We start from the raw sequence: 25,771 nt of genomic DNA, 5'->3' as shown, positions 1-25,771 counted from the left end.
ACAGTCAAGCGTAGCAGTGCGAGTAAGAGAGACAGTTATGTTTAATGATCTATAAATGGCAGCAGCGCTTAAGCTTTGACATTTCGCTGGACGTGTCCATGTCCGTATTGTCCTGTCCAATTTGGAATCGCTGCTCACATCGATTATCCAAGTTGTAGCCAGTTGACAGTTGTTATAAATGGCAGGCAAGCCAGCAAACAAGCGGCGGCCCAAACGGACAACTACAAACCAAACACATGTCATAATACCCAACGACAATAACAACAATAAACAACAACAACTACAACAACAAGAACTGTGGCAGCAACAATATGAATAATTGAGTCCCCAGCAAAATAGTCGATTTAAGCGGCCAATGAAGCGAGCAGCCAGCGTTTGCCCGTTGTAAGAGAGATCCGATAATATTTTATAACATAATAAATTATGTTTCATATATGACAGCTTATTCGAGCATATGACAACTACTGCTATGCACTCACTCACACACACTCACTCATTCGCACTCATTGCATGAGTGGGGCGGTGTGGGTGTCGAAAGAAACAAAAGGCCAACAAACATCTGTTGGCCATCCATTGTCCCTTTGACCATAAAACATAAGCCCTACTAATAAACTCGACTACGACTACACTTCAGACACACACACAGCACACACACACTCACATACATCGACACGACTGTGGCTGCCCATAAGCCGTTAAATCGCCAAAAAGCAAAGCAAACCAACTGCCGCAACGTCCGGACAATGGGCCAATGGTCAACATATGAGCTGGACGGCCCATTGCTCATGTCACTCATACGACCCGTTGGCCACTCCCGAACCCGGACATGATTATTTGCTACTCGAACATAAAGTTGCCTGCCTGGCCCCATGCCCAGTGGCAATTTGTAAGGGCCGGGCTGCTCTCAACGAACTACGCAACAAGTGACATTTTTCGCAGGCATTCATCATATTTATGACATGGCCAACACTTGAAACACCGCAATTGTTGTTGTTGGCCAACACACTGCAGTGTGTGCTACAGCCTCAATTAGAAGCCATTCGTAGCTTGAACAGCAAGTGAGGGGGGCATATTTTCCGACTTGACTAAACGAACTGCAGTTTTTAAGCTCTTGTTTGTTTTTTGTTTTTTGTGGCCACCTTTGATTCCGTGCATGTGTGTGAGGGACTATAAAAGCAGGCAAGTGGTTTTTATGCCTCGACGCCATCATCAACTGACGCCATTTGCAGTAACTGTTAACCTCGCATTATTTTTTTTTCGCCCTTTTACCGTTAACGCTAAGTCCTCAATTCGTTTTTATACGAAACGCGTTTCCGGTTGTTGAGTTGGTCGCTGAATTGGTTCAATGATTTCTTTGTTGTTGCCAATATGGCGAAAAAGCGAATATGCGCGTGTGTGTGTGTGTGTGGGTCGACCTTTTGGCTCGATTTTATTTGATTTTAGCTTGTTGTTTGTTTGCTTTCGCTATATATACACAAAATATACTTTTTTCGGCATTTTATTGCTGGCTGTTATTGCCATAAATTTGTGCACTAGATGAAATTTATGTGGCATTTATTTAGTTTGCCATCAAACGAATCTGATCACGTTATGCGGCCCCCAATGAGAACTCCGCTTTGTATAAAATATGACAGCATTTATTTGGACAGCTTCAGCATGCAATTAATTAAATTAAGTAAACTTTTGTCTTTGCGTTGGCGCCGCCTTTGTGTGTAACATTTTTTACAATATTGTTTGAGCGGCATAAGAGACGCCATACAATCCATGTCCTTTTGTCATATTAAACAGGCGTGCCTTGAGTAAAAGCGAGTGTATATCGTGTCTGTGGGTGTGGGCGTGGGTGGTTGTTTGCCTTGTGTGCAGCTGGCTGCTTGCTGATTTCATTGAACTATCGGCGACTGCACAAAGTGAACGCAAAAATCCGAACACAACCCACACATATGCACACCCACACACGCAAGCAGCTGCAGCTCGAGCCGTGCCACATGAGAAAAACGTCAAAAAGTATGCAACGAATGCAGCAGCTGGAAGCAGGACCAGCACCGCAACGCGCCGTTGCTTGTCAAAATATTTATTGCCGGCAGAGAGATAGAGAAATGAGCGAGCGACAGGGAGGAGACAACGATAGTGAGAGCCTGCTTTTAAAGGCTTCAATGCGGTCATGTCGCCGCATAAAAGCGGTAAGAGAAAAGGCAACAGAAACGCTGCATAAAATGCAATTATCATAAATATTCAGGCCGGCTTGGAGCGTGTTGGCTTAAAGTGTTTTCAGTCTGCTTTCACGTGTGCAATATATGTACATATTTTGAGGACATTTAAAGGACAATACGACAGCCATTAAACTCCCCCTACCCCACCTTCCAAACAAAATCCTGCCCAGCAACAACCAAAAAAGTAATTTCAGTTTTTAAATGAAAAAGTTGAAAGTGCGTTTTACGTTTGTTTTGCTGACGCCAAACGCCATATTGTTGGCTCCAAACACACACACACACACACACACACACACACACACACACACACACACGTGTCCAGAGAGCAAAAGCTCGTATGAGACATTTGCCATAAAAACAAATGCCAAATGATATTTGTTTGCTTCTTGTTTCGACTAAGAATTAGACATTGTACAGCGATTGCAATCGTAATTTTTTATTATCATGTATTCACGACTGAATTGCAATTGGCTATTGGCATTTGACATTTGGGATCACGACTGCAGCTACTCGATGATGCCAAGTGTGCGCGCCTTGCTCTGGAAGTCGGTGCGTTGCACATAGGCGCCGCTCATTGTGCGACGACCCGTGTAGGTGTGGCGGCCATGGAGCACGCGCCAATTGTCAAAGATGACAATGCTGCCAGGCAGCAGCTTGAGCTGCCACTGTTGCTCCTCGTCGCGCACCAGCTGCAGCAGCTGGCGCAGGCTGGCATAGAAGTTGGCCATCTCACGTTGGGGCAGCGTGTTGAAGACAGCGCGATCGTATACATTAAGGCGTAGCTGGAGCAGCGCGCCGGTAAGCGGATCGATGCGTATGATGGGCGCCGTGTGGCAATGATGTTCGCCCTGCTCGATGTATTCAGCTGGCACTGGCACGCGACACAGCAGTTCGTAGGCTTCGGGAAAGCGGCGACGCAGCTCGTGCACCACGTGCAGCCCATCAACAAAGAAGTTCTCGCCGCCTGTGCCGTCAGCGGCATGCTCGATGCAGTGCAGCGCCTGCAGCCCAGCTGCATCGCAAAAGTATGTGTTGTCCGTGTGTGAGCCCAAATAGAGTTGTGTGTATGCCGTGTCCGCATGGTCCCGCTTATCGCTGAATGTCCACATCTCGCCAAAGAAGGTCTTCATCAGCGGAAAGCAACGGCGGAGCGCCAGCTCAGTCATTGTGGGCGTGGCCGCCACGTCATCTATAAAGACGATGCCATAGCGCACCAGCGCGGCTATCAGCTGCTTGACCTGCTCATCGCTGGCCACCAGCGCCGGCAGTGCGAAGCGCAAATGCCGCTCGTTCTGTAGCACAATGCAGCGGTTCCAGGGCGTCAGCGCCGTGGACTTTGTTCGCCGGCTTATCAGCTGCTCAACCTGCGAGTCATAGATGAATGCCCAGTCGTAAGTCGAACGATGCCCATCGCTCCCTTGTTGGTGTGTAGACAAGCATAAGCAGGGCATCTGACTGGCTCCACAAATACTTACATTCCACCACGAACTGCTCCGTCGTCTGCCAGTTGTGCTTTAGCACGTGCACATCTACAGGCAAATCCAGAAGATCATAACGTCGCTGATTTGTCTCTGTGTTGAGACACTCCCCGCAGCGACAGTGATCCCGTAGCCAAAACTCATCAATCTCTAGGCTTTTGCCTGTCCTGGAATGCTTTAACTGCAACATCCAAATACTTGTGCTCAGAGACACTTGACTGATCCGCAGCGGAGTGAGTTGATCAACTGACAGCGCAACAGATTAGCGCGTGCCCACCGAATCGTATGTTCTTATCAATGTTGCGAGCGGCTTACACTTGAAAAAAAAAGTACTTTGAATTTTGTTGTGGAAAGAATGCCGTAGTTCAAAATGGTTAGATATCAACGCAAGCATCAACGTTCCCTGCATTTCCTAATATTATAGAGCAGTCCACAGGAGTGGGATTACCATAATATACAAGGGTTACTGAAGATCAATCCAAAAGTATTGTCGCTAAGCCCTTTCTTGCCTCTACAAATTACTATGAACAGAGTATTGCGTAGTCATTTGCACTGAGTGGAAGATTCTTAGTAGTTTCTACATATTCAACAGCAAATCTCTATCTTGAATCCCCGTCGAAGTAGCAGTGGAAATATATGCTATGACCCCAAGCTGAGTTTTCATGCTTCACTCATTGAACTGTGCTGAAACAGTTCAGAACTTAGATTTATTTGAGATAATTTCAGAAACTTCAAAAAATTTGTAGGTAAGTTATATGTAAAACTCTAAAAGTTAACGCATTTATGAATTTATTGCTACAACAGAATAGCAAAATGAAAGCCGCAATCACATCATGGGCCGATGAGGTGGAAGCAGACTATGTGGACGGACTGCCGCCATCCAAGGAGTATGTGGATGGTGACTACAAGCACGTTACCGAGTACAAGTTCAACGATGAGGGCAAGAAGATCAAAGTGGTGCGCAGCTTCAAGATCGAAAAGAAGATCGTCTCGAGGGCAGTCGCCAAGCGCCGCAATTGGGTTAAGTTTGGAGACTCGAAACTAGACAACCCGGGGCCCAATTCGTATACCACAAAGGTTGCCGATGAGATACTTATGAACTACATGGGCTCCAAGGACTTTGAGCACACACAAGATCCACTGGATGCCGGCAAGCCTATGGCCAAGTGCCGCATATGCAATGGAGAGCATTGGTCAGTTAAATGTCCTTACAAGGGTACCTCCATGGACATGGAGAGCAAGGCAATTGCGGCGGCCACTGCTGCTGTGGGCGACACCAATAAGACGGGCAAGTATGTGCCACCATTCCTGAAGGAGGGTGCTAAAGGACGCGAGCGCGACGATTCATCAGCAGTGCGCATTTCTAATCTATCCGAGTCGATGACAGAGGATGATCTCGAGGAGTTGGTCAAAAAGATTGGCCCATACACCAAGATGTATCTGGCGCGTGAGAAGAACTCTGGCTTGTGCAAAGGATTCGCCTATGTCCACTTCAAATATCGCAAGGACGCAGCCGAGGCAATCGAAATACTCAACGGTCATGGTTACGATCACTTGATCCTGAGCGTTGAGTGGTCCAAGCCGCAGAACTAGGCACAACTAATCTGATGCTCGGCCGCATTTGTGCTTTAGCTGGAAGTGCAAAGCTGCGAAGGAATTGAGGCAAACTTGAAACAAACTAAAAAGTTCTAGTAAATCCGTTAATGCCACGTTTTAAATGCGAATTTTTTACACATGACAGCACAAAGAAATTCCCACACACAAACACGCACACACACATACAACCGAATGGAAAAGCCACTTAAATAAAAGACAGACGTGTAGGAAAAGCTGGCGAAACACCACTAGACATTGGCTGACTGGAACATTAATAATTAAATTTAAGAAAAGAAGAGTCTTATGCACGGGCTCACAAGCCAGCTAAAAACTCCGCCCCTCTAGCCCCAGAACACGCCCCCTAACCCCAAAAGCGATGTGACCTTTGGACAGGCCTGGCCTCATGATGTTCGAGTTGGAGTAGTGCACGGCAAACTGAACTTAAATACACTTTTAAATGGCTCGGCGTTTGGCTTTGGAGTGGGGGCTGTGGGGGCGGATCAAAGCGAAACCCACATACATAAGAAATGTATACCTGCAGCTCCGAGCTTTGTTCTTGTATGTGTGTATGTGTGTAGTGGTGTAGGGGATGGCGACGAAAGCAAATTCTCAAACAAATTACTGAATAATTTATAAATTAACTTTTTCTTCGGCACGCTCGTTCATTCGCCTTTGTGCGCGACAACAATGGAGCAGGCATTCCAGGAGTTTGGGGCAAGCTGGCGCTGGGCATCTGCTGGCCGTTTGTTTGCTTTTTGCACCTCCCACTTTGGTCTACCTAAATGTGTGTGTGTGTGTGGCACGCACATTCACCCGCTGAGCAGCAACCACAATAGCAGTTGGCTGGGCGACTGGCGAGTGGGTCAGTTCTCAGGGGCATTTGAATATTCAAATGGTAATTCGTGGCACTCGTTGCTGTTGTTGCTGCTGTCGCTGTTATGTTGCGCTTTAAGCATATGACCGTTATTTACTGTTTTATTGCACGCGGGCGCACACAAAAATTGCTAAAATAATTACACAGTTGTCGGCACAGCAGACGGTCTGAGTGGGGGCAGGAGGAGAAGCAACAACCACGAAAAGCAACTAAATAAAATTAATCCTCAAATGGCCCCATACCCGCAACGAAGCCAAAATGCTCGAGGGTTGCCCCTCCAAAACGCTCCACCTGAAAAACCACAATTTATGCGCAGGTATTTGGCCTGCAGACCAATACAACTATTGCTAAAAAGTTGGCTATCGAAAAAAAACAAGGATTTAGCCATTAATTTGCTTAGCTCTCGAGCTTACCTGGTATGGGTCCGCAGACGCGGGGAATAATTTCCAAAATTGCCGAACATGAGGGATCCTCAAAGCATAATTGACGCGCCAAAATGCAATTCAATATCGCGATGGCGCCCTTAATGGTCGAACCTGAAAATGAAATTGAACATGATAAAGAAATTGAGCAAAAATTATAGATTTTATTGCAAATATTCATTCAATTTTTATGTGCTGACAAAATACCATTGAAGTGTTACTAAATTTATTTATTCATTTGTATACATGTTTCAAATGTCACTCTGTAAAACCAAATTAGTTTAACAATATTTCTACAAGGGACACAAACGCTATAATGGAATTGGATCCAGAGCTTGTGAAGGAGTTCGCAAGTCTTCAGGTCTCCACACGTGAGATAGGCGCCGAGGAGCTGGCCAACTTCGATGAGAATGCGCCGCTTAGGCCACGCAGCCAGGTTAAGCATCCATCATATAAACATGTGCCCCAATTTTTTTATGTGCCACCGCCGCCGGATGATAAGTTGCGATATCTGTTGCGCAGGGAGGCGCACTCACTGTTCCTGCAGCAGGAATCCGAGGAGCTGCTGGACAACGACGAGCTGAACGAGCTGTGGAGCAAGTTGGAGCAGCATGTCACCGAGACGACCGCCAAGAAGCAGCAGCTGATCAGCTACGATGACTACTGCAAGTTGCAGTTTGCGATTGGCAAGAAGTGCCGCAAGTATCTCACGGCCCGGCTCTTTGCCCAGCTGCTCAGTGATTCGCCTTATCTAGGCAGCGTGGAGATTATCTCCATTTTTAATTTTACCATACGTAAGGTGTTTCTAACCCAGTGTCGCATCGGACTCTCCTTTTACGATGAGGTCGGCCAGGGCTATTTGCGTGAGTTCGACATGGAGAACTACATTCTGGATTTAATACCAACGCTGAAGCAGATACGTGACAAAATGCAGCCCGCTTTTGAGAAGTTTTACGTGTGCACCGTGGTTAAGAGGTTTTACTTTTTTCTCGATCATTTGCGCACGGGTCGTATACGCATTACCGATATGCTCGCTTCGGGTCTCATCAACCAGCTAATGGAACTGCGCGACGAGCCAAACCCAACGGAATCGTCTAAGCCCACACAGCCTAACTGCTTTTCCATGCCCGCCGTGCTGGCGGTCTATGGTAGCTATCTGAACCTGGACTTGGATCATAACGGCTTACTAAGTAAACAGGAACTGGCTGGATATGGATCGGGTACGCTCACTTCAATATTTCTGGATCGCGTATTTGAGGAGTGCCATACTTACGATGGCGAAATGGACTATAAAACATTTTTGGACTTCGTTTTGGCCCTGGAGAATCGACAGGTGTGAGTTTAAGCACACTAAATGCTTTTAAATGTATGTTCAGCTTCATTCCAAGCTTTACTCTGAGCACCATTTGTTTGGCAAGCGGTCTAAGAAAATTTTTATTTGCTTTCAATCTTAGAAGCTTATTTACACTGATTCCCCAAGTTGTGTCCCATCGTGGATAAGTTTCTCGCTAATAGACTACCACGTTCTCTGCCGACACAGACTTCATCGGCAATGCACTATCTCTTCCGTATGCTGGACGTGCAGCACACTGGCTACCTGTCGATGCAGACACTGCACTACTTCTTCAAGGGTATAGAGGAGCAGTTGGTGGTGCTAAATGGTGAGCCAATCAGGTTTGAGGACTTTAACAATGAGATATTCGACATGGTTAAGCCTAAGGATCCGTGCAAGATAACACTGCAGGATCTGAACAACTGGTAGGCTGAGTATTATCTTGCTTTTATTTTTTTAACCCGTTTCGTTAAACGCATGCCCTTTCTGTGCAGCGGCCAGGCTGAGACTGTGGTGTCCATATTAATTGAATTTCATAAATTCTGGGCTTACGAGAACCGCGACGACAATCCGCAGCATGTTTAATGGGTACATGCCACATAACGACGGCGGCAGCCGAAGTAAATGCGCCAACAACATTAAGCGAAATTTAATTAAAATTCAGAGCAGACAAACAACGTCAGCATACATACTCCCACATAAGAGGCGTTCCCACTTATTGCCAGGCCCTGACTTTGACTACCAAATGCCCGTTCAGACTACCTAAAATTTATGTGCAACTTGTCCGATTTGCGACTCTGTTTCTGATTAGTATAGTAAAATATTGCCCTGTGATAGTGTCAGTGTTGTGTAATCATCTGAAGGACCCGGCTACATTATAACACTTTAAAAACTCAAACCTGCCGTCACTGTCAACACGGAAATGAACGCGTTGTGTTTAGTTCCTGTGAGGGTTATATTCAAATATTAGATAGCCTGAACCAACATCGAAACAAACATTATTTACATATATACATAACATACCTATTTCAGCTACAAATACAAATTGTTTGTGTATTGATTGTTAACTTTGTCGGCTAATGCATTGCGCCTATTAAATTGCCAGCACCCGTAAATATTTATTTAATTTGGTTGGCTTTAAAGTTGATATTTGTTGCATCTGCCGTAATCTAGTGCTGCAAGTGAGTGGCAACATGCGGTTGCTGCTACCACCATGTAGATTATAATAATTTTATGACTCTTGCCTGCTTGTAAGAGCGGGAATAATATAGAGTCTCTTTCTCTCTAGCCGGCGACGGTTTATAAAACATTCATTTCAATTTCATTTCATTACGTAGAAATAAACCAAGTCATTCAGCCAAACAGACAGGCTCGTAGCCTGGCAGCCAGGCAGCCTGGCAGGCAGGCAGAGAGTCAGACAGTTGAATAAAAAGTCGGGTTGGGCACAGTTGGTGCTTCGGTCGCTTGGCTGCTGTCCATCTCCATAGGATGTGCGAGCAGTGACCAGCAGCCCTTCGCTCGCCAGTACCCATCCGGCGGATGCTCAGTTAAAGTTGTAGCTACTCCTGCTGCCCCTGCTGCTACCGGGCGCTCATTAACGAAATGACCGTTTGCATATTGCAAGCAGCTCCAGCAGTTGGGCAACAGAAATAGTGGTTGGCGTTGGAGGAGGACGGAGGCAGGAGGCAAGCAAGAGAAACGCCTTCAAAAATTCAGGAATTGCATGCAACGGCAACAGAAGTTACCCTATTTGCAGGAAGTGGCCTACTGCCAGCGGTAACTGTAACAACAATGGCTGCTAACTGTAGCAGTGGCAGTTGCACTTGCAGTAGCAGCAACAGTGGCAAATGCCGCACAGTCAAAAGTTTTGTGGCAGTCGCGGCACTCGAATTGTTTGCGGAAATACAAATAAATAAAATGCCGAACGAAAATTGCTGCAACTAGCAACTGGCAACTTGCAACTTGCAACTTGCAGCTCGGGGGCAAAGTTGCCCAGTTGCCACGTGTGCGGGTGGCCTCTCGCCTCGGTGTGGTATGCCAAGTGTTTTATGGTTATTGGTCGCTTAGTAAGTAGTTCTGCATAGTCGTGCATCTGTCCTGCCCGGCCCCAGCCTGGCCCCAGCCTGGCCCGTTGACAGCCTAGAAATTATCAACGCCAGCTGACCAGCAAACACACAAATAGTCGCCGACGGCCCGATTACCGAGCCCCATGCGACCCATTCGAAATCACTTAAAAACACAAATCAAGCAAAAGTTGAAAACACACAATAACAATTGTTTCGGGACACACCATAAATTTGCATGCCAACTGCGCGGGGCCGTCTGTGGGGGCGGCGACGAGACACTCGCTGCCGGCTACATAGAGAAAAAAAGAAGAAGAAATAGGCACATAAATATACAAGGCCCTCTCCTCCACTCCGCTTCCAAAGCAGCGACCTGAGGACCAGCGACCAGCAACCAGAACAATTCGTTTCTGTCACAATCAGATTCGGATTGGGCACAAAAATTTCGAGTTCGTATTTCGTTTTTCGCGTTTCACATTCGCGTTTCGCGTTCGCATGTTGCCGCCATGTTTCATGAATTATTTTCCCAGCCAAAAACTTTTCCAAACTTTTCACTGCAAAAAAGACCGCGAGAGAGAGAAAGAGAGAGTGGAGAGCCAAGCGAAACAAAAGAAAATGATGGCAAACGCAAGACATTCACTGCCGGCTGTGCCTCGGCCTGGGTCTGTGGCCGCTTTGCTGCGCTTCTTTGCCTTGGTGCAGAGCGCAAGGCGCATATTTCGATTACCATTTTGCCTGCTCCCGTTACTCGATCGAACTGGAGGAGCTGAAAGGCAGCGCCAATGTTTCACATTTTCTGCAACTTAGCTCCTGCTGCTGCTTAAATTTCAATTGTGTGCCATGGGCGGCCGCTCGACTGGAGAGCACTCTGGTGCAGGCTTTAATAAATTATGGCCGCATGGCCACCATTGGGGACGAGGTGGGCGGGCGCAGTGGGCTTGTGTTACAGCCTTGTGCCTTGCCGTGCACTGGCCGGTGCCATTCACGTCACTTGGAAAAAGTTAATACAACAAATGCGCTTCTCAACAACAACAACATCAACAGCAACGACAACAACAATAACACTCAACGGGGCCAATAACAACGGCAGCAGCAGCAACAACAACGAATTACAACAATGCTGTAAAACGACCGCATTACGAGCTCGCGAATTGTTGGCGCTTCACATAGCCCGTAAGCTAAAAGAGTCCGGCACGGAGTTGGGTCTGCCAACCGCTGGCAATGGCAACAGCAACAGCAACAGCAACATCAGCAACAACGACAACAACAACAGAACAGCAACAACAACAGCAACAAAAGCATGGCCAAGAAATGGCAGCTTTACAACTTCCGCCAAGCGACTGCGGCTAGTAGACATGGACAAGAACATGGACGTTGAGGAGGTGGTTGTGGTGGAGAGGGAGGAGCAGGGGCACCAGTAGCTGGTAACTGGTAACTGTGAAATGTACGCTATAGTATTCCGCTTGCTTTTTTTGTTTGGGCGGTGAGCGGTGGAGTCATCTCATGTCATTCGGGATTATTTTGTGGGTTAAAAACTAATTTGCGGTCATGAAGTGGATTTGGTTGTTCGTGTGCGTCCTTTTCGCTGTTGCCTGCTGCCTACTGCCTGCTGGCTGCTCGCCGTTGGCTGCTCGCAGCTGCTGGCTGCTGTTGACATTGCGCCCGGTCCATAAATATGCAACAAAACTGGCAACTAGCTAGCTCCGCCTCATGTTTGCCCGGCCGCTGACAATTGGCCACATTGGCGAGTACTTCATTAGCATACCAAAGCCGGTTGGATTTAAGGCATTTGTTTCACACACACAAACACACACACAGTTTCAATTTGAAACTTATATTCTGGTTCAAGTTCAGCACAGGAAAACGCAATTAATATTTCTCCATAGTTCCATAGTTAAGCGGTTGCTGACCGGTTGAAAGTTCGTGACCAAATTGTTGCATTTGATTTAATTTATAGGCCATCATCTCGTACTGGCTGTTGTGTGCTGGCACTTAAATTTAAATAGTCTTACATAAAATGCCAACAGTAGCTCAACAACCTTCGACTCCATCCATCGACAAATACAGCAACAACAACGTAAAATTGTCGCCATGGGCATTTTTAATGTGGGATCCCTTGAATCAAGTGTTGGAGTTGCCATCGCACTTGGCACAAATCTGTTTTTTTCTGTGGAAGCCGGGGTAAGACGAGGACGAGGGTTGTTGTGCTGTGGATTATGGTCAATTAAGTGAAAATGTCAATATTGTTATTGTCGTCACGACTGTGGAAGCTGTTCTTGTTATGATTGTCCCTGTTATTGTGCTCCCTAATTTTATTGGTTTCAATACATGTTACTGAGAATTCTGAGAATTAGATATCGTACGATTTTATTATTCTATCGAATTGACCCTAAAACAAACTATGAAATCTGAAGTCTCTTGTCTGTGATATTGCACCACTTGTACCTTTTATTATTTACAATTTACTCGATTAAAACTCGGCAATGCAACGTCTTGATTTCTTTGACTGGCAACCAACTGAGTAATCGTACCGTTTTTCATTGACTACGTTTAACAAACTCCTAGTAAGACCCATAAGAATGCCTTCAAAAAGTTCCATGACATTCTGAAAACTATCATCTAATAAATTCATTAATCATCGAAACTATGTCAGCTAAAACTTATATAAAGCTTAAGAAAATGAGTAATTCGATTTTTTCTATAGAACTCTTGTAAACAGATTCCATGAAGGTGAACACAATGAGGGGAATATATTAAAAATAACCAGGCAACAACAGTCTGATGTTGTTTGCGGCAATTATCGAAAGCAAAACAAAATAAACACATCAATAAACAGAGTTCACAATGATTTGATTACATTATTATAAAACAATTTGCATTCGATAAAGGCCAAAGACAGCAGCAGACAAAGTCATAAAAGTCGCGCAATGAAAATTGAGCGAGTTTTTCACAGTCTCCCTGGAGTTCGTCTCGACTTGACTTGATGGGCCATTTTCGCTGGCTTTGAAAGCCACACAAAGAAAATATGCAAAATGCGCATAAATCTCCCAGTTTGATGGCTGAGAATGCGGGGACAGTCGGAAATCACAGAGACCCCATTCAGAGAGTCTGCCGAAATCGAAACGCGTTAGCGGGGAAACAATTTTCCGCCGAGGCAGCTGTCAGGGACGGAGCTGCGCATGCAGAATAAATGATTTTCTATTTGTTAAGTCAAAGTGAAATTCTTAGACTATGCGAGTGAGCGTGTGTGCTTGTAGGCTTGTAGGCTTGTAGGCTTTGAGTGTTGACATTTCTTTGAGCTGCCATCACTCACTGCAAACACAAACGAATCCGTAGAAAATGCTCGTATTCAGATGCAAAGACAACATTTGAGCATTTACATTTTCTCACTCGTCTGCCAAATGTTTTTGTTTTTGGTCACGCCCTCTCGCCCCATACCGTCTCATTTACGAGCCGCACATATCATAGGCGTGTCAGGCACTCCCGCACTTCCAGAAAGAGGTCAAAAGCCGGCACATATGTCAAGTGTTGGCAAAGAAGCGAACAGCATTTTGTGACCAGGCGACCCTGTGGCATGCAGCACGCCTTGCCCCTGGTCCTGTGCTTAGAAAATATAAATTTTTATTCTTATCTTTTGCATTCTTGCTCTCACTTTTCTTCCGTTTTTATACGATGCTGCTGCTTTATCCTTTTCCTCTTTTCTCCTTTTTGTTTTTTAACGTGTGTTTCGTTCATTGTTGTAAATTATTTATGCCTGCGTAAAATATTCAAAGCTCTGCGCACTGACGCGAAATGTGAAAGAGCAGGGCAAACGCACTACAACAACAACAACTAAGAAGCAACAACAAAAAGCAGTCCATGTTATTATTCATAACACAGCAGCATTAAAGTGTAAGGGAGTATGCGACAATTCCCACAGCCATTTGTCCAGCCTGCCGCCCGCCAGTGGGCCTGACTGGCTGGCAAGTCTGCATAAATCATTTACAAGCTACACGGGGCCAGAGTATACAAAATAAAAATACAAAACAAAATTCAACAACAACAACGAAATATATTTGACAATAATACCGAGCCATCTAATTCCGGACTTTGTTTACCGTTTCGATTTCCCGGACCCGTTTGGTGTGACAGCCAAAAAGGATTCGTTGCGTTCGCTGCCTGTTTATTTTGACAACTTTTCAGGGAGTTTTTAATTAATTAAAGTGCTTTTCTCGGCTTATTTTCAGGCACTTTGCACACCTTGCAATTAGGATTGCGACAGCGAATATTGAATTTGAATTTCGTTATCAGCCAGGCAACAGCTCCCAGCGCTGCTTTAATCTAATTTTCAGCTGACAGTTGGCTAAAAGTTGCCCAAGGACTTAAGCAACTGGGCTCCAGTTCCGCAATGCCAGCCAGACCCATAATAATATCAAGCGAAACAGGTCATTAGAGCAGGGCACACAGTAGTCCTTACAAAAACTTACATTACAAATTGAAAAATTCTACACGTGCGCAAAACCTTTCGCAACTGCAATGGCATCTGTTGAAAGTTAAAAGTCGACACCAAAGTCAGGTCTTTGTATTAACTTAACATTTTGACACCTGGCGAACAACACACCCACAACACACACACACAGACACACTTATGCTCACCCGCGCAAGTGTTGCCTCGTTCAAGAGTGTAGCCATACGGTTTTAAGTGGCAATCGGTTTTGGCTTGGGTTATCAAGCCAACCTCCGAAGAGGTAACCCCAGCTACGCCCACTCACAAACACACATACAACTACTCCCAACTGGCGTTTCTTGTAGCATTTCTCCGTTTTTTGTTCTGCAACAAAGGCAGCGAATGCCTCGCTTTTCTTTTACCGCTGCCAAAGGTGCTCACGTTGAATCCAACACCGAACATCCAAAGGCAACATTGAGTCGGCAGTCGGCATCATTATACTGCCTACTTCAAAAGAACGAAAGGGTAGATTGTCTCGGGCTTACATTGATTAGGGTACAAAAACTCAGATTGTTGTGAATCTGGATTATATACCTTTAAAGTTTTCCCATAAAGAAAGACACCAAAAATATTTATTATTGTCTATTATATTTCACTCTATCAGAGTTTAGAATCAATGAAATAATTTTTTTACTTCTTCCCATTCTATTATATTCTATACTGTTAAATTTTCGATAAATCTTTTAAAAATCATTCTATTTGGTGTCCCGCGATAAAAAAAAAACTGATAAATTTATGAACAAGGATTCCCTAATTGTCTACGTCAAAACTGTATATAATGCTGATAAACTGATTAAATTGATTACTATTCTGTAAGAATCAATAATATTTTTCTCGCTCTAGGTACAGCTGCACAAATATATAAATTATATTTCTGTTTAACAGTTCTACTATATTCTATTGTTATTTATTTTTCCAACGATGAAGATTATAAATGATATATGCTTACATCTCTATATTGGTTAATTGAAAGCTGTGTGTCTTCACAAAACTTAGCTCATTGGTTTTTCCAACACATATTCGCATATTCATATATATTCTACAAAAGGGATTACAGGGTATATCAACGTCCAATGCTCATTTATCAGTAGCTACTGTAGCCATCGCCTCCTTACAAGCGTTGGCTGCTTCGTGAGTGGCTGCCAGAGGCCTGGGGGATGGCGGGTGGCAAGTGGCTGAAAAATATTGTCGCGCATTTGTTCGCAGCTTACGAAAACATTTTTCTTAACACGCTCAGCCATTTTTTGCACGCTTCTTGTAGTTTTTCGCAACTTTTGTTTGCCGCCCGCTTTAAGCGACGCGTTTTTCTTGCTCAACTTCAATTTGGACCGCAGAGTGCACAATTTAAAGCATTTACGAGTGCAATTTGTCTGCAGCACCAAAGTCGCAGCCCACAGTCGCAGTCAACTCGAGTTGCAGTTGAGTTTACATATATACAGCTTTCTTTTCTAAGGCCCCGGTTACGTGTCCTGTGTCCTGTGTCCTATGCACTATGCAGGCTGCAGGTCGGACCGCCCGGCTGACTCTCTTACTGACTGGCTGACATTTTTCTTGGCGTAAATCTGGCAGCAGCAACTTTAGCTGCTTTTTGCAGCTCATTGAATTTCGTGTGCTTTTGTCTGCCATAGCCATAAAGGTATATGCACTAGCCCCAACACCAAGCACCCCGTCTCGTTGCTTTGGGCAACTTTCAAGCAACTAAGTGCCAAACAGAAACTATTTTGCAGCCTTTCCCTCTCATGACATGGGGCCGTCTGCAACCTGCGGGCTTTATCTGAAGTCAGGGAATGGTACTCTGGATGTGCCTGACTCTATTTGGAAAGCAGTGCCAAACACTTTGCATTTGCCGCTCGCAACGCTCGCCCCGCCCCCGTTTGCAGTTGCAGCTTGCTGGCGTTTATTGTCAATACGAAAGTTTTATACATTTTACCAACTTCTTTTTGTATCCATCCAGCTTGTGCGTAAAATGTGTTAGCGGAGGGTACGGTGTGTGGTTATACAAAAGTCGAAGTCATCTGCAGTTCATGCTACGCGTGTGGGCTTCACTTCGATTCCAGCAAGTTTTACAAAACGCTTTGGCGTTTAGTTGTGCTAAAGTTTCATGGAGTTGCTTTCGGTATTGACACGCCCACACGCTCAATCGCCTGAACGTGTGGCATGTAATTTATGGGCCGTTGCCACACACAACTTTGTATGCAGCGATAATCGCAGGTCAATTTCATAAACAAATAACGCAGCTGCTATCTGACCGTAAGTGCGACCCGTACTCCAGCTCACTTTGCATACGAGCACCGGCCATAATGAAGCCGTGGTAGACACTCCAACTGTAGCTTATCTTAATTATAGATCGATACACAGAGCTCTCGTGTCCAGAGGTGTCTGCCCATGTCTACCCTCGCCCAACCTGCTGCGTGTCAAAACTAATTCCTGCCGCTAAGCCTTGTCGCCCGCCTGGCTGTACCCGGCGCTGGGGCAGCAGTTGCTTGTGCTGTCATGAGCTGACATAATAATTTATACCGATTGACTACCCCCCTCTCCACCACGGAGGGCCCCACTCATTGAGTGACTGCGTCTCTAGCTGTCTGTCTCGTCTTGTCAGTGCACAGAGTATGACTCAATTTAAGCTTGCCAAGGCATTAGGCAAAATGTCAATGTCAACGAGTGTGAGTGTGTGTGTGTTTACTTGTAGATGTGTATCCGAACTGAGGCTCTGCCAGCTGTCATGGCAGTGCCAGAGATTTTTACCTTAAGGCAGTCCAATCTGCCGACAGTCCACAGCCAAGGGCCAACATCAGGTCCTTCTCTACCTCTCAATCAACCTTTCGGTCTTTCTCCCTCGCTCTCTATCCCCCTCTTTCTCTGTCTTCCATTTTCCATAATAATTTAGTGTAATTTCATGTTAATCAGAGCAAACATCTATAAGTACTGGGTATGAAAATTACAAATGGGGCCCAATGCATACTCAATTGATTTCCAAGCCACAAAATTAAATTCTGCTAAAGAGCTGCACTAACCCTACCGTCCACCTCCCTGTCACTCATTCAATGCATTTTGCATTTTATGGCCGCTCTAATTAGAGTCTGACAGCAGCCAGGAGAGGGGGCTAAAATGATATACCTAGCAGTGATGTGCTCTGGGTGGAGCAGTTCTCGTTTGTTGGTATTTGTGTGTGCGTGTGTCTGCGTGTGTCTGCGTTTAGCAGAGACAAGTTCAGACTGTTGCCAGATGTGTTGCATAGTTTGGTATTATGGCGGCTGAGAGACAAACACATCGACACCAAAACAAGGTGAATCCAAATGTATGCAGCAACAACCGACGAGCAAGTGGAACACAGAACACAAATGCCAACAGCTCCAACAATAACAACAACAAATACTACTATAAGAACAACAGGAGAAACAATCGAGGTGGCAAGTCAACAGTAACCAATAGTTTTATGGCCAGCGACAACGCAAGGGCTAAAGGCTAAAACACTGTGAGAAAAAGTGTGGCTGAGTGAAAAATATTCTGTTAGAGTGTTAAGTGTTCTGTATGTTTATGTGATTTTATTTATGACATCACATTCCCCTTAATATACTTATGTAAATTATTTGTAAAGTTTGTCAAACAATATTTTTGTGCTGCTAAAAGAGTTCTAACAGAAATAGTATATCTCTCTCTACAAAAATAAAATAAAAACAAAACTGATAAAATATTAAATAGAAAATAATTGTACTTCTTTAGGTAAATGCTTAAAATATTATTATTTTCATCGCCAATATAGGTTACCTAATTTTTCTCTGTGTGCAAGATTAAGTGGCTAAAATTGCCTGGAAACGCAACCAGCAAGAGGTCTCATTCCCTTGTGTGTGTGGTGTGTTTGCTTGCATGTGTGTGTGTGCGTACGGAATTCTTTACGAAAGCCCCATAGAAACAATGCTATAGTGCAAAAAAGTCATGTAAAGGTGCCTACTCTCTTTCTCTCGCTCTCTTGTTTTTGCTGCACCATTTTGTGGCAAGTGAAGCGAGGAATTGGCTTTACTCATACGCAACGTGTGCGCTGCGCTGATGAGTTGACCGATTGACCAAGGACCGTCGCTAACGTCATCATTGTGAATGTGGCGCCACTCGAAGCCAACGTGACACATATCCAATGGCATTGGCCCCACTTTAGGAGTTTATAAACACGCATCGCCTGCATGACAAGCCTTGAGCTGTTGTGCTTGAGGCTGACATGGTTTCTTTTTGCCTGTAAGCCAGTTTGTAATTGCTTTAACTGCACAGAAATAGACGGAGAGGGTAGCTCGCAACGTTTTGAGTTAGCTCAGACGAGGTCAGTCATACAAATTATTGTGTAAATGTATAGACATATCTACCTGGGCCATATAAAAGCTGACAAATCAATCATAATACTGGCACATCTGACTAAGGCGATTCAATCACCGCAAAGCAAACAATAGCCACAAGATAAACAATTAAATGAAATCCAAGCGAATTGCTTAAGGACAGCACCAGCACTCTGTCCGAGATAATGGCAGCCAAATCTCCAATGAGTTCCAATGCTTGTTCCCGTTGTTGTATGCTTGCCCAGCAGTTTCAAAGCCGCGCGCTCGCCCTAAAGCAGGCAATGAATTTTTTTTTGGTACTCAATAAACGACGACGTCGAAGCCAAAATGGCAATAAAAACGGCAATTGATAAGCGCAGGCCCGCCAAATAAGCAAACAATCAAGTGAACTGCGAACGGCCGGGACAACCAAAAGCCGAAACCGAAACCGAAACCCAGCCGGAGACTATGAAGGAGTGCACGAAGTGTGAGCCCGGGGGCCGGTGAGGGGTGAGCCAACAAGCAAACAGGCAAACAAACAATCAAACGATAAACGGATGCCAAGTGGCAAGGGGTGCACGGGCGGAGCAGGGGCAGGCCGAAAGCATTTCAACCTCAATTTGGCAAATTCTATTACGATAATAAGAGAATGACGGCGGGCGGGGAACAGCAACGCCGCCAAGTGGACGTGCATGGGTAGAGGGGCGCCACAGCAGCAAATAGCCGGAAAATGTTTTATGTCCCGGCAATAGCAACAGCAACAGCAACAGCAACAACAACGACAGAAGGCAGTTAAAAGCAAAACAATGCATTGGCCGCCACTTGAAGTGTATACAAAAATGAGTGAGATCCAATTTCAGTTCGATTGCTATCCAATTTCTGAGCAAATAAGTGAAAATGTTTTCATTCTCATGCCTCCGAGGCATGCAACAATGAATTTACTCTGAGCTGGTTAGTTGGTGAGCTAGTATGTGTGCGTGTGTGTTAAGCGTGTCAATAATTTGTCTAGAGCCCTGTCGCCTGACTACCCGAAGCCAAGTGTAAATAACAGGCAAGTCGACACAGAAATGAGCAAATATCAGCAAATAAAATGAATGAAGGCAGACTCAAAAGGATTGCGCTCCAGTGCCAGAGTGGCAGCTGCGGCAGTGGCAAGCCTTAGTCCTGCGCTAAGCAGCTTACCAGCTAAGCTCTATGTCTATCTGAATATCTCGCTCTGCCGCTAACTCTGCCTTTCCGTCTGTCTGTCGCCACAGACAATTGATGAAATCAAGTCGAAAGCATTTTCTGGTTTGCTTTTATTTTTGTTGTTCTTTTATTCGGTTTCTAAGCGTTAAGCATCTTTTGATTCTAAGCCCGATTAGGCGCATTAAAGTGGCGCTTATCCAAGCGGAAAAGGCAGCAACAATAAACAGCAACCAGCCGGGGCTATAAAACTGGCAGCGTCTGATTTTCCCTCTGCCAAGAGCCAAGCATAAAATGCAAATCTGCGATTTGGTTTGTTAAACATTTGCTTAACCACAAAAATGAAAGCCAAAATAAAAAAATAAAAAAGAGGAAAAACACAAAAAAGTAGCTCAAGCACAAGTCTCTTGCTGTTGTCACACAAGGGGAGTGACACAGTCACGACAGCAACAAGAACAACAACAACAACAACAGCAACAACAACAGCGGAAGAAAAACAAAAGCTGAAAAGCACATGGCACAGGGAAATATGCCAGATTATGAGACAAGGGCAACATATGCCAAGCAGCAAATATCTTGAGAGAGCAGCGGGGATGGCAAGAGAGAGGGCAGGCAGAGCTATTCGCTGCGGGGAGGAGAATACGCTGGCCAGCAAGTGAGTCCATATTTGGCAGGAGCTGGTGGGGAGCGGCAGAGCTAACGCAAATGAAGGCAAATTACGTTAAATAGAAAAGAAAACTTTTCCACTTTTTAACTTTGGCGTACGACTGGAAGTTGGCAAGCGGCAAGCGGCAACCAGCAAGTGGCAAGTGGCAAGCAACGTGCAGCGTTGCGCGGTTGTTGAACATTTTACAAACAATTTAAGCGTCGCATTAAATTATTGTTACGCTTACAGCTTAAACTTTAAGGCAGCTGCCAGTGCCAGGTCCAAATGTTTTCCATTTGCCGGCTGCCTTGACTTTTATGGCCCGATTCGCGTGCTCCTCCCCTCTCCCAGTAGCTTGCTCCATCTCTGTCTAACTCAGAGGCACGCGATAAGAGTGAAAAATGGTAAATTAAGCTAAAGAAAAGCGGCTACGGCTTGAAAACAAAACCAAAGATTGCTGTTGTTGTTGTTGCTGGAGTTGCTGCTGCTGCTGCTGCTGTTGCTGTTGTTACGACGTGCGTCAGACTAAATTAGAGCAAAAACTTAATTTGCCTTTTGGCTGCGCCCAAAAGTAGGCAACGGCAACGGCAAAAGCAACGCGAATGCCGAATCAAAAGGGAAAATGGCGCAAAATAACAATTATGTTTTAAGGCAATTGTATTGCTTTGTTTTCTTGTTTTCCGGCCAGATTATTGTTGTTCTTGTTGTTTTTCCTTTGCTTGTTTTTTATTTGTTATTTTTTGGTTTCTTACACTTGTAATTGAGAACGAAATAAGGTTAATTAGAGTAATGGCCACTTTGCTGCTCCGGCCTTTGCTCTCGCGCGCTAAGTCTGCTGCCACTTTAGCCGTCCATGAAGACATTTCAATTTTTGAAACAGAGCCAACAACGATTGTTGGTCAAGGCTGTTTTCTGGCCCTATAAGGTATGACTTTACAAAATGCTAGATGATTGCAGCACAAGGCACTTAAATAGTTATGTTATTTATGGCTAAAACTTTTAGCCAACTCAGTTAGTTAGCTTGTCGGCAGCTAACCGAAGCCCAGCTACTCATACGTTTGAGCAGACTTTGGTTCTCTCTAGAGTTGCTTCACGTATTTGGGCAAACACTTTTGAACTATCAAACACTTGAACCCATTTACTCCATTTGGCCAGGTCCAGGCATCAGGTCTGCCCGAAACACGTGCTTCTGATTCATGTTAAATGACTTTTAATTGGTTTTAGTGCATCATATCGTCAGAGCATTTGGCAGATTCCATGGTTGTTATTTTTGTTGTTGTTGTTTTTGTTGTTCTTGTCGTCAACGTGTTAGCTTGTTGTGCAATAGTTTGCATGGTAATTTGGCCCAAAAACTTTGTGCGCAGTAAGTTTTTTGTTTTTACCTATTACATATGTAACCACACCATTTATACATACACCCACACACACATCCATATAAAGAGTGAACCAAGCGCCTCTTCTTCTTTTTAGAAGCAACCCGTAAACTTTCCATACAATAATAATCACTTTGTGAAAGTTTTGCCTAAGCCGTCATAGCTACCAATTCGGTGACACCCAAACTTTGGCTCTGAGGCAGGAATTACTGTGTCCCCTCGTGAGGCTAAGGGCAAACTTTTTGCGGACTATCTGTCGACCAGCAGGCAGGCAGTTTGCAGGTCAGTTAACAGAAGTGACACGCCCACAAGAACTGTCACCCCTCTACCAAGACCAATTAATACATGTGCCGCAAAGTTGGCCGAGATTTTCACATACATATGTCGCCTGTCAAATGTTTGCGTTTATTATGTCATACCGGATCCGTGAAGCGACATGAGAATGTCACACCGCATAAATGGCTATATGAATGATTTAAACTAACATTTTGTATACCCTCGCTGTTGATGCCCTTACTAAGCTTATATAAATGTTATTGAGACAACGAGGATATAGTTTCAGGAAACCAGAGCTATACGAACATAACTAATGTGGTTTCTAAAAAAATTCAATAATATATAATACGTATTTCTTTTTTCCTGAATGTGAAATTTAATATTAAATAACTGTTATGTATAAAGTTAAATATAAATTTAACTGACATAAAATTGGTTAAAAAATCTAGGGCAATCCAGCTACAGGTTTAATAAATTTCATTTGTTGTACACGGCCACACGAATTGTAAAGTGCGCATTTGTTTATTTATTTTTTCTTTTGTTTTTTGATCTGCGCATGTTTAAAAATTTATATACAAATTTGATGTGCAAATTTAAATTAAATTTCTGTTGTGTACGCGCACACACACATGCACACGCGGCATGACTTTGCGACAATTGAAAAGCACACATACGCATATTCTACAAACACACACACACACACACACAAACACATATTCACAGCCATGCGGCTGGATTCATATAGCAAAAATAAAGCTACATATTTCATGGCAGACGGAAGCTCAAAAAACAAGCAACAAAAGCCGGCAAAAAAGGGTTGGCAACTACAACGCGAACATTTGGATGATGTGTAGACCTATTCAAAAGCAAAATGCAAAAAAAATATGTTATATAAACAACAAAAATAAAGCAACACGCAACTCGTTGTAGTTGTTTTTGACATTTTCATTTTGAGAATGGGTGTATGTGTGTGTGTGTGTGTGCGAATATATACGATTCTTGCCGAGCTTGTTGGCTACGCACACATGCCGAAGCGCTCATTACACACACCGATACACACACCGACTCACACACACACGCACACGTGGAGTATACGCTACTACTACAGAACGCACTCAATCATAAATGAACGCACACACACACACATACATAAAAAAAAACACACACACACACACACGCATGTGATAAGCCAGGCGAGTGGCATGTGACCTTCCGTTCAACATTTACACAAAAGGAAGTTGTTATTTCGGCATCCGGTTTAGCGGAATTGTTATTATTTATAAGCGTACACGAATCATATACAACAGATATGTGTGCGAATTCGTGTGTTTCTATATAGTATCAACTCGTTCACTTCAATTTCGTCAAAATCGCTTCCGGTTGATACCCTACACAAAATAATCTTAGCTGAGCACACAGACTGTGCTTGACTATTAGATATCAGACCTCATAATGCAAATTTTTCGATATTTTATACATAAATATAACACAAAAAATTTTGGAAGAATGGTTAGTTGAGCTTGCAATTAATTATTCCTGAATATCTTTGATCCAATTTGGTTAATAAAAGAGCAAGGTTTCGAATACTAGATATGGATATGGTAGATTAATATATAGGCATGTATTTTAGCCAATATTATTATTATATATCATAGATCATACATATATATACACAAGCCTTCAGAGTATTTCTTTGCCTTAAAGTGTATTGTAGTTTTGGATTTGGGTTAGCTAATTAACTATTAACTGAGCTCGTGTAATGTCACCCATGTGTGTCGTCAATCAATTTACACTCTACACATCTTATTGTTGTTGCATTTGATAAGAAAGCCGTTGCCCTTTTGGCCGGCTGTCCAAATGGCCAGGATTGACCGCAAACTAACTGCAGCACATTAATTTGTGTGGGTTATTATAAGCTTATTTGCGGATGCTGCACTTGCAGCAGTTGCTGCTGGCATTTATTAGTTTGCGAGGACAGCCCGGCGGATGGGAAGGGGCAGATGTCAGAATATTTGATTTAATTGTTGACCTGTCCAAATACTCAGCTGTCCGAGTGTCCAATAATTTATTTTTCAATTTAGTAATTGAGTGGCGGAACGTTAAAACTGTTTAAATGGCGTGTGCTTGTTTTATTTATTATTTTCACAACGTGTCTCTTTTGTTTTGGCTGTGTATGCAATTGTGAGAAAGTATTTTTTAATAAACATAATTTAAACATTGTTTTTCAATAATTGTATAACGCATCTGAAAGTGTGCTTTAATTAAAAGCACACTTAATACCAGACCACAAATTATAGAAATAATGAGTAATAAATTAGTTATGTTAATGCACACAAATGTATCACATGAAATGTTTTTGCTGAATTGGCTTAGTATTCCCATATTTGAAGAGAAAATAATTGCATGCTTCACAAAGATTACTTCGATGTGTCAACAAAGGAAAATATAAAACTATCGAGGGGAAAATGGGACAAAAATAGGATGCGACATGACTGCAAAAGTAAATGCTGCAAAATGTTTTTCCAGCTGCAAAGACACGCGACTCAAGTATAAATATGCAAAGCAGCTGCGCTGATTGCGCAACACGACGCGGCAAGCGGCAGGCGGCAGGCGGGTGCAGCCCAACAAGATGTCAACAAAAATCATCGACTCGCATGGCGCGGAAATGAAGCTGGAAACAAGCACCAGCAGCAGCATTGCCAAAATGAAGCAATGGGAAACTATCAGCTAACTCAGGAGATTTGCCACTAAAAGGCAGCACAGTCTGTGCAAAATTTGAATGTTACCACCAAGGTAAAGCCACTGTCGCATTGTGGGCAAACATTTTCAAAGATCACCGTGTTTGTGTTTTTATTAGCTAATTTATCCATATGTATATATAAATTGCTTCTGACTAACTATCTGACCAGAAATCTGTTAATCTGTTGCATTTGCTCTTTATTATTTTTTTAGCAACCGATTAGCTTTATCTTTATTTCCTTAAAGTTTTATGTAGCAAATCTGATCCACTATTGCAATATGAAAGAAAATGTCGAAAAGAGCTGTGAGAAAATAAGACGCTGGGGGAATTTCGCAAAGGGAATAGAAGTGAATTTTTAAGAATATCTTTGCAAATGTATTCGAAGGTGATCTGATGATAAAAACAACGTTTCTTTGAGCCGTTTTTCATAAATTTTCGACATTGCGGATCACCGATGTCAATCAGTCAGGACAAACAGTTTCTTGTATATAGATCCAGTATTTCCGCTAGTGTCTGGAAGAACTTAATTTTTTTACAGTAGAATAAGCTATTGCTCCACTGTGATTCGGCTGTTCGGAGTTCGTTCGTGGCTCAGGCAATAAAAATGCGCTCAAGTGTCGCCTGCTTAAACGAATTGTGTTCATTTCGGTTGTTGTTGTAGCTTGGCTGTTGCTGCTTTGTCATTACAAGAGAACCGTGCAATATTCAGCGACGAGAATGCAACACACCACACAACAGCAACAACAAGCACAGCAGCAGCAGCAGCAGCAGGGACAACAACTTAT

General features: G+C 43.8%; 4 protein-coding genes and 1 long non-coding RNA gene across 15 annotated transcripts in view; 2 read left to right on the top strand and 3 right to left on the bottom strand.

Annotated features, from left to right (window-relative positions):
• Gfrl (Glial cell line-derived neurotrophic family receptor-like) overlaps window positions 1-25,771 on the bottom strand; it is a 105,043-nt gene that overhangs the window by 25,776 nt on the left and 53,496 nt on the right. For 7 of the 10 annotated variants that reach the window (XM_064693254.1, XM_064693253.1, XM_064693256.1 and 4 more), the window contains one exon: window positions 6,572-6,694. In XM_064693254.1, the coding sequence (XP_064549324.1) occupies window positions 6,572-6,694 (123 nt within the window). Of the gene's footprint in view, window positions 1-33; window positions 56-138; window positions 396-6,571; window positions 6,695-6,787; window positions 6,834-25,771 lie in introns of those variants that run through there. The other 3 variants (XM_064693257.1, XM_064693258.1, XM_064693259.1) reach the window with 3 other exon arrangements.
• On the bottom strand, window positions 2,631-3,927 carry Tmlh (Trimethyllysine hydroxylase). Its single transcript, XM_064693670.1, has 2 exons — window positions 3,686-3,927; window positions 2,631-3,627 (listed from the first exon to the last, which is right to left on the bottom strand). The coding sequence occupies exons 1-2, from the start codon at window positions 3,876-3,878 to the stop codon at window positions 2,717-2,719; spliced, it is 1,104 nt and encodes a 367-aa protein (XP_064549740.1). The 5' UTR covers window positions 3,879-3,927; the 3' UTR covers window positions 2,631-2,716.
• On the top strand, window positions 4,313-5,532 carry eIF3g2 (eukaryotic translation initiation factor 3 subunit g2). Its single transcript, XM_064693270.1, has 2 exons — window positions 4,313-4,434; window positions 4,493-5,532. The coding sequence occupies exon 2, from the start codon at window positions 4,502-4,504 to the stop codon at window positions 5,279-5,281; it is 780 nt and encodes a 259-aa protein (XP_064549340.1). The 5' UTR covers window positions 4,313-4,434; window positions 4,493-4,501; the 3' UTR covers window positions 5,282-5,532.
• Window positions 6,815-9,028, top strand: LOC135435963 (serine/threonine-protein phosphatase 2A regulatory subunit B'' subunit gamma-like). The gene is made up of 3 exons (XM_064693269.1): window positions 6,815-7,913; window positions 8,121-8,338; window positions 8,408-9,028. Exons 1-3 carry the CDS (start codon window positions 6,897-6,899, stop codon window positions 8,496-8,498), a joined length of 1,326 nt encoding a protein of 441 aa, XP_064549339.1. The 5' UTR covers window positions 6,815-6,896; the 3' UTR covers window positions 8,499-9,028.
• Window positions 12,806-14,033, bottom strand: LOC135436494 (uncharacterized). 2 transcript variants are annotated; one of them, XR_010437538.1, is made up of 3 exons: window positions 13,629-14,033; window positions 13,357-13,574; window positions 12,806-13,149 (listed from the first exon to the last, which is right to left on the bottom strand). It is a non-coding gene; the product is annotated as an uncharacterized LOC135436494 (long non-coding RNA). The 2 variants fall into 2 exon arrangements; XR_010437537.1 differs by having other exon boundaries at window positions 12,806-13,574.

Source organism: Drosophila montana, unplaced genomic scaffold (assembly GCF_035044405.1).
Source record: "Drosophila montana isolate Dmon_TW-CO22-7 unplaced genomic scaffold, ASM3504440v1 contig_3733_1, whole genome shotgun sequence".
NCBI classification, from domain to species: Eukaryota; Metazoa; Arthropoda; class Insecta; order Diptera; family Drosophilidae; genus Drosophila; species Drosophila montana.
The sequence above is the reverse complement of the archived record's forward strand: the minus strand, read 5'-3'. Positions and strand labels throughout refer to the sequence as shown.